This window comes from Dipteris shenzhenensis, chromosome 1 (genome assembly GCF_047967505.1).
Source record: "Dipteris shenzhenensis isolate YYH24624 ecotype China chromosome 1, Dip_SZ_1.0, whole genome shotgun sequence".
Taxonomy (NCBI): Eukaryota; Viridiplantae; Streptophyta; class Polypodiopsida; order Gleicheniales; family Dipteridaceae; genus Dipteris; species Dipteris shenzhenensis.
In genome coordinates, this window is record NC_141596.1 from 66,075,015 (window position 1) to 66,087,544 (window position 12,530).

General features: G+C 42.1%; 1 protein-coding gene across 1 annotated transcript; it reads right to left on the reverse strand.

Annotated features, from left to right (window-relative positions):
• Positions 1-3,009: 3,009 nt before the first annotated feature.
• LOC147906236 (pentatricopeptide repeat-containing protein At2g33680-like) lies at positions 3,010-6,514 on the reverse strand. Its single transcript, XM_087377317.1, has one exon. It carries the CDS (start codon positions 6,144-6,146, stop codon positions 3,510-3,512), a length of 2,637 nt encoding a protein of 878 aa, XP_087233443.1. The 5' UTR covers positions 6,147-6,514; the 3' UTR covers positions 3,010-3,509.
• Positions 6,515-12,530: the final 6,016 nt, after the last annotated feature.

A 12,530-nucleotide genomic window follows, 5' to 3' on the forward strand; every position in this document is an offset into this window, starting at 1 on the left:
CTGGTATCAAGCCTCGCTTCTTGAACAATGATTATGGGAATCGAGCATTATGGATACGAAACATTATCTTGAAGGTCTCTTGTTCCACTTTGCTCCTCCTTATAATCATACTTTCATTGATGGAAGACATAAAAAATTAATCGTCCATTGATATCAATCCACCTTAAGCGGAACCCAGACGAGCAAGGCACGATCGAACTGCACCTCATAATCCTACCGAAACATCCACCATATTCTTAAACAAGGTGAATGATATAGCTATCATTCATTAGGCTTGCATGTGTGTGAGTGAAATGCTGAGAGAGAGCATAAAATTGGAGGGCCCACAGTGAAAAAGGAGATTAAGATTGTGCAAAGAGGAGCAAATGCGAATGGCCCAAAAGTCACAAAAATCACGTAGCAATAGGGAGCTAATTTTTGTTTTTAAGCTTTCCAAAAATATTATGGAACATTGAAAACCACGAGAGCCAATGCTGAGGCCAGGTAAGGGTCAGTACTAAGGCACTCTTACTGGGAGAGCTTGACACATCCTCTTACTCTTTGGGGAATACTGGGTGGCACTTGTTGGGGGATTGCTAACACTTTAAAGGCACCCGCCTCTTTCCTAGCCCCTTTACCCTAAAGCTCAAGCACAACTCGAGCTAGGACTCTCGAAACCAAACACTAGAACCCACACACAACTAACACACTATTCGTGAACTTTAATGTTACGAGATTGTCTTGCAACTTTACATCCTCAAAACATAGGTGTTGAGTGATGACCATAGGTGGCATACAATATACAAAGTATGTATGGCCAGCAAATTTGGAACACTTATACTAGGACCACAAGTCATATCTTCATGATATTCTTGCATTTATCTACTAATTTTTGGATTGGAAAGACCAAAGGCTAAGATTTATGAGACATATAGGCCACATTTATAGGTGTTGAGTGATGGCCATAGGTGACATACAATATACAAAGTATGTATGGCCAGCAAATTTGGAACACTTATACTAAGAGCACAAGTCATATCTTCATGATATTCTTGCATTTATCTTCTAATCTTTGGATTGGCACGACCAAGGGCTAAGAAAAATGTTGCTAGATCCTTTGCGTGCTGAAATACTTAATACAAATGATTCCATGCTCATTTACGTGTCTACAACAATGGAAATTATTTTATTTTTCAAAATTCTTGGGTGTTATTCATACCTAGTGAAACATACATGTGTGCAATGAACATGTTTACATTGCATATACATATGTTGATGCAAAACCACATTAGCTGTCACAATGCTTCAGAGGTACAGCAGATAGGTGAATGGATTCCCACTAGTGATGCTTGGCTTGCTTTGACAGCAAGCAACAATGGGATTTGTTACTGAAGGAGGCTACACGGTGGCCAATTTCCCCATTGGCTATAGGGTCTGTCTAGATATTCTTAGATCTTTGACCAGTAGCACCAGCTCCAGCATCAACAGATCATCCATCTTCATCCACATCTCCTCAGACCCACACAGTAGCAGATGCAGTAGCTCCCCATGTAGCCACAACAACTGGCTAAGGAGCTCCATGACTTCCCTTTATCCTTCAGCCTTGGTGGGAGATCCAGTACGACTAGCAGGTGGTTTGTCAATTTTCAGAATAGAAACAGTTTTTAAGGATCACGTTACTGCTGAGGGTAGTCAGATATGGAGGAGGCAGGATCCATAACAGTACCGAATCTGCCTACAGTACTTCACCTACAGAACCCACAGTGACGGCATAACCATGCTTGCAATGCTGCAAACCATCATGCAGTTGCAAACAAAAGCAGTCTGAGTCCACTTCACTGCATGTTGCATCTTCAAGAGATGTGGGAAGATGGGCACATGAAGCCAGAGAACATGAACGTGAAGCCTAAGCAACAAAGAAGGCCCGTGCTCGCGTGGATTGAAAAGCCGAGCGTGAGGCTCGAGAAGCAAATGAAGATCTTCTCATTTCTATACTTCAGCCACAGGAGACAAGGCAATAGAGAAAGTTTTCATAGCAGCCATAGATGGTGTGTCAGTTCCAGCTCTTGGACCATCAACATCAGCCCCACCATCAGCAACAGGTCCATCTCCATCCACAGCTCTTCAGACCCGCACAATAGCAGCTCAAGCAGATGCAGCAGCTCCACATGTAGCCTCAACAGCTCCCCATGTAGCCTTAACAGCTCCCTACACTACCCTTCCAAGGACACAGCTCCCCCCTTTTAACCTCAGCCTCACAGCCATTATAGCCCTTCAGAGGGATTCATGTAGCTTCAGCCCTCCTCAATAAGTGTTTGCCAGGCCCAAAGCATGAAGAAGGAAGACAGTAGCTTAGCATTAACTCCAAGTTCATGTCTATTTCAATATGCTTCAGTTTCTCTCTCTCTCTCTCTCTTTCAATTAGCATTTCCATGCAGCCAGGGCGGGCTTAGCTTAGTGAGAAAGACTCTTAGCCCTCATGCCCATTACAATTGATGACTACATCACCAGGATCAGTATCTCTCTATGTTTCAGCCTATGCCTAGTTCTAGTGGGAGATCGGTCAATGGTCATCATTCATCCAAAGCATGACTTGATCATGAGTGGCGATCACACTTGGGGGACGCATTGGATTAATAGCATAAAGGTACTCAGCATCTTGGAGGTTCAATTGAGTACATGACCAAATCATCATACAAGTACCATGAACCGTGTATCTTGCTAGAGTCAGAGGCCATCTCATGGCTAAAAAATTATAGCGCAAATATCTCTGGTTCCTGTTCGTGTCTATTCCATGCTTCTGCACTCAGCCAGCATGGGGGCTTAGCTTAATAAGAGAGACTCTTGGCCCCCATGCCCGTTGCAATTGATGACTACGTCACCAGGGTCATGATCTCTCATGTCCCAGCCTGCTCCTAGTTCTCGAGGGGGATAGGTCAGTGGCCATCATTCATTCAAAGCACGACTTGATCGCCAGCGGTGATCACATTGGGCGACACAATGGATTAATAGTATAAAGGTACTCAGCATCTCCGGGATTCATGTGAAAGCATGACCACTCGTCATACAAGTACCACATCCAGTGAACTGTGTATCTGGCTAGAGTCAGAGGCCATCCTGTGGGTCAATAATCATAGCGTGAACATCTCAAAAGGGGATACTGGTTCCTGTAGATGCACTAGCATCACCAAAGTTCGCTTTTCCTCTTGAAGACATCAAAGCAATTTACATCTTTGACAATAAAATTTTGCTGCTCTATCTTTACTATCAGTCCATTGTTTCCATGGCGGGCATCAAAATGCAGAGATTTTTGACGAGGTAGATGTCCCTTTTTTTGAGAGTATTGACTAGTGCACCTATACAATAGCCAGCTTCCCACTGTGCTCACGAAATCCAACCTTCTTGGAATCGAAAAAAAAGTCATAGATAGTGCAAATCTGTGTTGTAAGGTTCCCTGCCTCAGTTTGAAAGACAAAGCTTCTACTTTTGCTCTTTGGTGTGCCACAACCGTATTCACACTTGAGCCAACCTCAGTTGAAGTCTGTCTTAGCTTGCTTGGTCATTGCCTTGACCTTCTTCTCATCTTCATGCATATGGGCGCCTGCGTAGATGTTCGACATCAAGACATAAGCTGTGGAATCCTTTTCATCCAATCGCACTGCATGTTCAAAGGCCCATCTTCCAAGCTCCACATTACCCCACTTGTGACAAGCACCCAACACAGTATGCCATACCACAAGATTAGGTTGGAAAGGCATCTTCTCCACCATCACTAATGCCTTCTCTAATTGGCCTGCACGCCCAAGAAGGTCAACCATGCACGTATGGTGGTTGATACTTGGAGTCATACCATAGTCTTTGCTCATATCCTCAAAATATTTATGGCCCTTATCAACGACACCAGCATGACTGCATGCAGTTAGAATACCAAGGAATGTGGCACCGTTTGGCTTTATGCCTTCCCCTTTCATTCTCTCCAGCATACGAAATACAATTTTACTTTCTCCCAGCTGGGAATATCCTGCAATTAGTGCAGTCCATGAGACTACATCTTGAACTGGCAGCTTCTCAAACACTTCTCGTGCTTTTGCAAGGGAGCCACACTTGACATACATATCGACCAAGGTGTTGCCAACTGAAGGATCTCTTTCCAATTCCTGTCTAGCAATCTCAACGTGTATTTCTTGGCCCTTGTTTATGGCTCCTATGCTGCCACAAGCTTTCAAGCTGGAAGCAAATGTAACAACATTCGGAGAGACACCCTCAAGTTGCATTTGTTTTAAACAGTTCAGTGCTTCCTCACCAAGCGAGTGCTCAGCATATCCTGCAATCAGTGCTGTCCATGAGACTACATCCCTAACTGGCAGCTTGTCAAACACTACCTGTGCTTTTGCAAGAGAGCCACACCTGGCATACATGTCAATCAACGCACTGAGAATACAAGGATCTCTTTCCAATTCCTGTCTGGCAATCTCGGCATGAATTTTTTGTCCCTTCTCTATGGCTCCTATGCAGCCACAGGCTTTCAGGCTGCAAAGGAGTGTGACAGCATCTGGAGAGACACCTTTCTGTTGCATCTGTTCAAAACAGTTCAGCGCTTCCTCAGCAAGTCCATGTTCAGCATATCCTATCATTAATGCAGTCCATGAGACTATACTTTGTACTGGAAGCTTGTCAAACACTTCCCGTGCTTCTGCAAGCAAGCCACACTTGGCATACATATCCACCAAGGTGCTGCCAACAAAAGCATTTCTTTCCAATTCCTGTCTGCTAATCTCTGTGTGTATTTGTCGGCCCTTGTCTATGGCTCCCATGCTGCCACAAACTTTCAAGCTGCAAACAAAAGTGACAGCATCTGCACAGATACCTTCCAGTTGCATCTGTTCAAAACAGTTCAATGCTACCTCACTACATCCATGTTCAGCATATCCTTCAATTAGAGCAGTCCATGAGACTACATTTCGAACTGGCAGCTTGTCAAACACTTCCTGTGCTTTTGCAAGCAAGCCACATTTCGCATACATGTTAACCAAAGTGCTTCCAACAAAAGGATCTCTTTCCAATTCCTTTCTGGCAATCTCAGCATGTATTTCCTGCCCCTTGTCCATGGCACCTATGCTGCCACAAGCTTTCAAGCCGGAAGCAATTGTGACTCCATTGGGAGAGACGCTCTCTTGTTGCATCTGTTCAAAACAGTTCAGCGCTTGCTCACCAAACCCACGTTCAGCATACCCTGCAATTAGTGCAGTCCATGACACTACACTTTGAACTGGTAGCTTGTCAAACACTTCCCGTGCTTTTACAAGTGAACCACATTTGGAGTACATGTGGACGAGGGTGCTGCCAATAGAAGTTTCTGTTTCCAATTTGTGTCTGCTAATCTCAAGGTGAATTTCTTGGCCCTTGTCTATGGCTCCTATGCTGGCACAAGCTTTCAAACCACAAACCAGTGTGACAGCATTCGGAGAAACACCCTGCAATTGCATCTGTTCAAAAAAGTTCAGTGCTTGCTCACCGAGCCCACGTTCAGCATATCCTCCAATTAGTGCAGTCCACAAGACTATATTTCGAACTGGCATCTTGTAAAACACTTCCCATGCTTTTGCAAGCAAGCCACATTTGGCATACATGTCGACCAAGGTGCTACCAACAAAAGGATCCATTTCCAATTTCTGTCTAGAAATCTCAGTATGTATTTCTTGGCCACTTACTGCATCTTTGAGCCTAGCACAAGCCCTCAATATTGCTACCAACGTATACTTGCTAGGATGTACGGAAGCCTCTTGCATTTTGTGGTATAGGTTGAGGGCATGTTGTGATTCTCCAGATTCTATATAACCCATGATGAGAGAAGTCCAAGAATGCTCATTCCGACCAACCAGCCTGTTAAAAACCTGCTGAGCATCTCCCATGCTTCGACATTCTACCAGCATTGGGACAAGGTAACTCCCGAGAGATATATGAGCTCCCAGCCCACTTTTGCACATGTAGGCATGCAAGCGCTTGCCATACGCTTGATTTTTCTGTTTTCGGCATTTCTGCAAGATGTGTATGCAGTTCTCAACCGAAGGCAGCTGAGGCATTCGTTCCAAAGAAGTGAGTGCCTCCTCTAAGTTCAGCATCGCCAAACCACTGTTCTCGCAGCTGTTCTGGGGCCTTAGATGCATTCACCTGTTCCCCCGTCATTAAGTTGGCCTTGCAATTGCTGCCACACTCCGGTAGCTTCTCCAACAAAACACAGCCTTTAGAGTTCGACCGAGCCTGACCACTGCATTTGCTTGTGCAGTCCTTTGCGTCGCGGATTGTAATCAATATAGTACGTACGTGATCTTTCGGTAGCACCAGGATCGGGAAGGACCCCTGAAGTACTCCCATAAGCGCTCTTTATATCTGCGAAATATGAAAAGCCAATTGGTTCACTCCAATTCCTAGGAGCCGTTAGGCCCAGACACGTTGCCTTCTGAAGTCATCCAGGCACATGTCAATGTTCTTTTTACGACAGCCAGCCTAAAGCCATGGTGGGATAAAGGTTCAATTCCCATAATGAGTATCATATTGTTTGGTGGAAATGCGGAGCAATGTCATTTTCAACCTTTAAAAGCTTCCCTATTTCCCTTTTCCCACAAATCCCCTTAGCTCAACAGCTCCCTGGTTTTGTGGGGAAAAAATGGGAAAACAAGGTGGCAATGCCAGTGAGGCCCTTCAAAAGGAAAGAGGAGTTACGATGGGGCAATAACATGGTATACTACAATCCGACCCTAAAGTTCCACACTATAATTACACTTAATACCAGCCTAAACAAGTCAAAATGACTTTTCTCAAAGGAAAACATCATCTACATAAAGCCACACCCATTCCATAGGCCCCTTACAAGACCAAAAAGGTGGGAGGCCACATGCCACCGTGGCATTAAAGTTCCCATTTCCCACAAAACGCCCACCATGTCAAGGAGAAGTTTGGGTTTTTTAATATCTAGTTGAGCCACGTGTTGTAATCGCAGCTCTTAATTGTCATTAGATCTAATGGTGAGTGTTGGGGTCCATCAAAAGAGGTCCTTTCTTATCGTGAAGCCTTAAAAAAAGTTGCTTTTGAAAGCATAACAAGAAAGATAAAAATTAGAGAGTGTTATAAAGAGAGACCTACCTTTTAGCCACTAGATTCAAATTCATGGCAGGGTTCTCCTGCAAACAGAGAATCTACTCGACTTCAACAACCCAATTGCTGAGGTCCAGGATGTCCTCTTTGAGAAAAAAATTGGCCAAAGGGTCAAGATGGCGCTTATGGAGGCGATCATGAAGATGCATTCACTCCTAAAATGATAGGACTATGGCCTTAATGTTTCAAAAATTGCTGGCTAACGAGTATCGACTATAGGCGTTTCATGCTCCATTCAATTTCGGCCGTGTTAATGTCTTGCGCTTCGATAAATCGATGAGTTATCTTTGAAGCCTGCAAACCACCAATCCAACAATTTGATTAGACTATAGGCATCAATGATGTTAATAGTCACATTTGTATTGCAACTTGACAAATCAACATCTTGCATGCATCAATAATCTGATGCTATTTTTGTATTTTCCAAATCCAACAGCTTTGCTATTCCATCAAAACATATCCTGGCAAACTCAAAATGACTATACCTATTTCTAATGAAGACTCTTGATGATACTGTCATAAATTACAGATCAAATGGTCGAATTTGTTCATCCAACTTAGGTTGTTTGATTTCAAAGAGCGGTTTCGAGTGGCTTTGATCCAAGACTAACAATAGGTGCTGCTCAAACTTCTTCAACCTTCGGAGAGAACATCTTCACATCATCAACTTAGAACATTCCCACTTTGTAACCATTGTTCTCCAAGCCGTTCTTCAACCTTTTTCTAAAAATTTCATAAGAGAATTCCTCTTTCCTTCAATCCTTTAGTGTCAACGTATTCTCTCAATTGTGTGAGTTGCATAAAAAATACTCGAGCATACTATTTTATGTTTGGGTAAGCAAGACCTGATTTGCCAGCTTACAATGGAAACTTGGTTGAGCCCATGTCAGAGACGTAGTGTGCCTTGAAGATTCTTTCAATGAGCAAAATGACATCTCAGTAAAATTCTCAATGGAGCCGACTTTCTACCATGTTCTCTTTAGCCAAACGGCTAGGCAACGCCATCATCAATGCCCAGTAATCGTTCAGATTTGCAATTGGATCGCTGTGGCACTACAACCAATTGGTGGCATGTGTGGCAGTCTATAAAACCATAATTAGATCTATAAGAGAAATCGAGCGACCATGAAATCGCCAAAATATGACAAGAATTTGAATTCCATCTAGTACGCTACTTGTAATGATTTTATCGACATTCAACTATGATTATGACTATTAACATTCAGGTAATATGCTAGTATCTTATCCATTTGCGAGACTTATCTCGGCACTAATATTCTCGACATCATCTTAGCACCCGAGGAAGGGCTCGTTCCCTCAGATTATAACTCTTTGGGGAAGAAAGTGTGCCACCTCCCCTCCCACACTATGTATGGTTATAGTAATTATATTTTATACATTATCATATAAATATTTTCAATTGCTCATCCAATCAAAATTGCTTGCTTTCAATCTGAATTCTTACAACATTCCTCTCTTTTAATGCATGTTATTGATGTGAGGGAGCAAGGAAATCCAAGATAGATGCAAGATCAAAGGACAACGGCACCTTTATTCATATGCTTGTAGTCCATGTAACAATATTATAGACTTCAACAAGGATTAATTATTGTATGTATTTGTTGGACTTCAGCTTTCAAAATATGGACATCACAACATTAATAATAAATTACCACCCCTAACATTTGCAGGGAGGATCGAGTCCTAATGGACCCTGTGTCACGTCTCATGTCCATAATTTTACTCTTTCACTTTTTTCTTAAAAATAGATAAATTACTAGGATTCAGGTTTAATTTCGAGCTAGTAGTTACGTGCTTCACGATGGAAAGATTGCCTACCGCAAATCTAGTTTTGGTCCTCATTTTTTGCATGCATTTCTTGGTTTCTTTGTAGTGTGACAGGTTGCCTATTGCACAGTGCTAATTCATGTTTGCTGTATGTTTTTGATGTTGCACTGTGGTTTGTTTGGATGCACAGTGCTAGTTCGTGTTTGCTGTATTTTTTTGATGCTGCATTGTGGTTTGTTGGCCCTATTGGAAGTTTAATGATTTGGTTGCATTCTATGTGATTGTATGTGTGAGTTTGTGATGATTATAGTGCCATATAGGTTATATATCCCCCACATTTAATTCTTTTCAACAAAAGTGAACATAAACAAAATGTGCCATGAATTGTTGTCATCTTTGAAAGTTATATGAGCTACTGCAAAAAAATTAACAATTAAAGAAAAGGGAATTTGATGAGCAAAGACAAAGTGGATGTGAAAGGACCTTAGCATGATTTTTGTAAACCAAATGAATATTTGAAAATCCAATGACCAAAGAAAACACGGCTGGATGGTTTGCTTTGGTTTGAGAATGGATGCATATGCTTATAGGGTACGCACCCACATTTTTTGTTTATATGAACCTCTGATGTATGGCAATTCTTAATTGATTTAAAAATGAAAAAAGATGTTGCAGTGAAAAGATCCCAGCAAATGTTGTTGTCATTTAAGAAAGACATGCAAATGAAGATGCATGGTTTTGTTGAAATTTCCTTTGGATCCCCTTGCAAGCAAATAAAAAATAATGATAACAAGAATCTTTGTGTCTTACATTTGTTTTCATCCTAGCTTAGTAGATTGGAGTAGTTTGCTTCGAATATTTCATTGATTCACAAGATGTTTTGTTCGTAATGGTTTGCATATAACGAGACTTAATTTTGATACGTTAAATTTTGATGGAGTAGATGTTATTATTCTTCAAACAAAGAGATAACATCCTTGCAACTAACATCTCTCCCTTGAGTTTTCATGTCACTAATCCTTCTCTTATAAGTGGGGTTGCGTCCCTTTTAAGCTGCTCACCACCCCCCATTGTGAAAGCACCTATGACTACAAAAGCATCTTCTCAGAGGAAGTTGTGTGAAATGGATCCTTTTGATGAGAGAAAGGCTAAAGTAGTTGAAGTTAAAGTGGAGTATCCTCCATGTGTAGAGAATATCAATGTGCCTGCTTTACATGAAGCACACAATTGGTGTGGCCCAGAGCCAGTGATTAACGTGCTACAAGTTTTTGAAATCAATCTCACAATCAAGAATTGTGTTTTCGATGGGAAAGTTCTAAACAAATATGGAACCTACATGTTATCTAATGTGAACCACCAAAAATGTTTGAAAGTCGATCTAGTCAATAGGTTGGCCTTGGTTTCATAACCTTTCACATTGATGAGCTTTACTACGGAGAGTTTGTGAAGTTCTTGAAGAGATTGTATTAGGATAAGCAACTTCTTTGTTTGCTCCAAAAACCCTAGGAATGATAGAGGCACCATTGACTGTATTAGGATAAGCAACTTCGGAGAGTTTGTGAAGTTCTTGAACATAGGAGACTGTATTAGGATAAGCAACTTCTTTGTTTGCTCCAAAAACCCTAGGAATGAGGGTTGCAACATTGATGAGCTTTACTGTGAAGAGTTTGTGAAATTCTTGAACATAGGAGACTGTATTAGGATAAGCAACTTCTTTGTTTGCTCCAAAAAACCCAGGAATGATGGAGGCACCATTGACTATAGCATTGCTTTCAATCCTTCCACTAGGGTGGAGAGAATAGAGCCATTTAGTGTAGTACCATAAATTTACCTCCAAGGAACCATCTACCACAATACAAAGAGAGGTGTAGGAATTTGAGAGGGAGGAAAGGGTGAAGAAGGAAGGAGGAAGAGGGAGGAGGGAGAAGGGATGAGGGAGGAGGAGGAGGAGGAGGAGGAGGGAGGAGGAGGGAGGAGGAGAGGGAGAGGATGGGTTGCAAGGTTGGAGGAGAGGGGAGGAGTTGCAAGGTTAGGGCATGCTTTTGGACGTGGAGTGGAAGAAAGCATGGACACTTGGAGACAATTTCTTGGAATACCGAAGTAGAACTCAACACAATGCCCCAAAGAGTGTGGTCTTCATTCCATTATGGGGTATTTATACAAAGTGGAGATCTTCTCTCTCTACATGTAGGAATTGTAAGACATTATCTCTGTACATATAGAACTTGCATCTAGAAGTGAAGACATTACTATTGCACTTTTGTATGTAGATGATCTGATTGTGACAGGAAGCAAGGATAGCTTCATCAGAAAACTGAAACAAGACTTATCTGCACAGTTTGACATGAAAGATCTTGGACTTATGCACTATTGTCTTGGAATTGAGTTCTGGAGAGATTCAGATAGCACATTCATGAGTCAACTCAAGTATGTTGACAGTCTCCTGAAGAAGTTTCATATGGCAGATTGCAAGATTGCAGCCACTCCCATGGAACAGAGTTTGAAACTTACTAAAGATTCAGAAAAGCCTACAGTCAATGGCAGCTACTACAAGCAACTCATCGGATCTCTTATATATTTGAAAATCACACGGCCAGATATTTGTTATGCAGTAAGCTCACTAGCACAGTTTATGGCAAATCCAAAACAGTCTCACTGGAATGCAGCCAAAAGAGTCTTGAGATACATTAGAGGTACAAGACAGTTTGGGATAGAATATAGAGGAAGTCATCCACGGTTGCATGGATACTGTGACAGTGACTATGCCGGAGATCATGAGACCAGGAGATCGACACAGGGATATACAGTTGCAAGTTGCATGTTGCATGTTGAATGTAGGAGTGGCATATAGAACTCGCATGTAGAAGATGCATGTAGGAGTTGCATATAGAACTCACATGTAGGAATCGTATGTAGAACTTGCATGTAGAATATGCAAGTTGGATTCCTAAGAGGGATTATTCCTAGCCTTATGCAAGTACAAGCGGAGCTTTGCTGCTACTCTACACACACATTCTGTGCTATCTAAGTCCATGTTCGCATAGAGACAACATAGCCCCAAATCCATTTTAATTACCCAACCTCAGGTAATGGCTTATTGTGATCACGGAGTTGGGATGCCATGCACGTAACCCAGTGGCTGTGGAACTTGTGGCGTGCCAATCGATCCTGCTATAAAGCCTTGGCACCATACAATTTTTTCTCTGTTTCCAGGAAGTATGTATCCACCATTTGTTCAAATAGAGATATATGGCATGCTTCTAAGAAGATGACTCTTTGATAGAGTCGGCTTGTAGTCTGAGCATCGATCCATTCATTGGGATTGAAACTGAGTGGATGCAAATGGTGGTCGATGTGGCTGGTGGGGACATCCAGATTGTATTCCAATGTTTTGTGGAAGATAGCACTTTGGCAAAGGATGAGGTCAATGTTACCGCACATTATTTTCTCATGCTGTTGAAGTGCTCAGATCCGTGTGCCCTGGAAGTTCCATTCTACACTAGAGTATGGCTCGATCATTGGCCAATTAATGGTATGATCCTAGCCCAAAGTGTGTATATTGGCCTCCCATCTGTGACGTCGTGGAATTGCATAAAACTTGGGATGGG

Bases quoted from the DNA above. Each gene is read 5' to 3' on its own strand.
- LOC147906236 (XM_087377317.1), bottom strand. From the start codon at position 6,146: ATGCATCTAAGGCCCCAGAACAGCTGCGAGAACAGTGGTTTGGCGATG.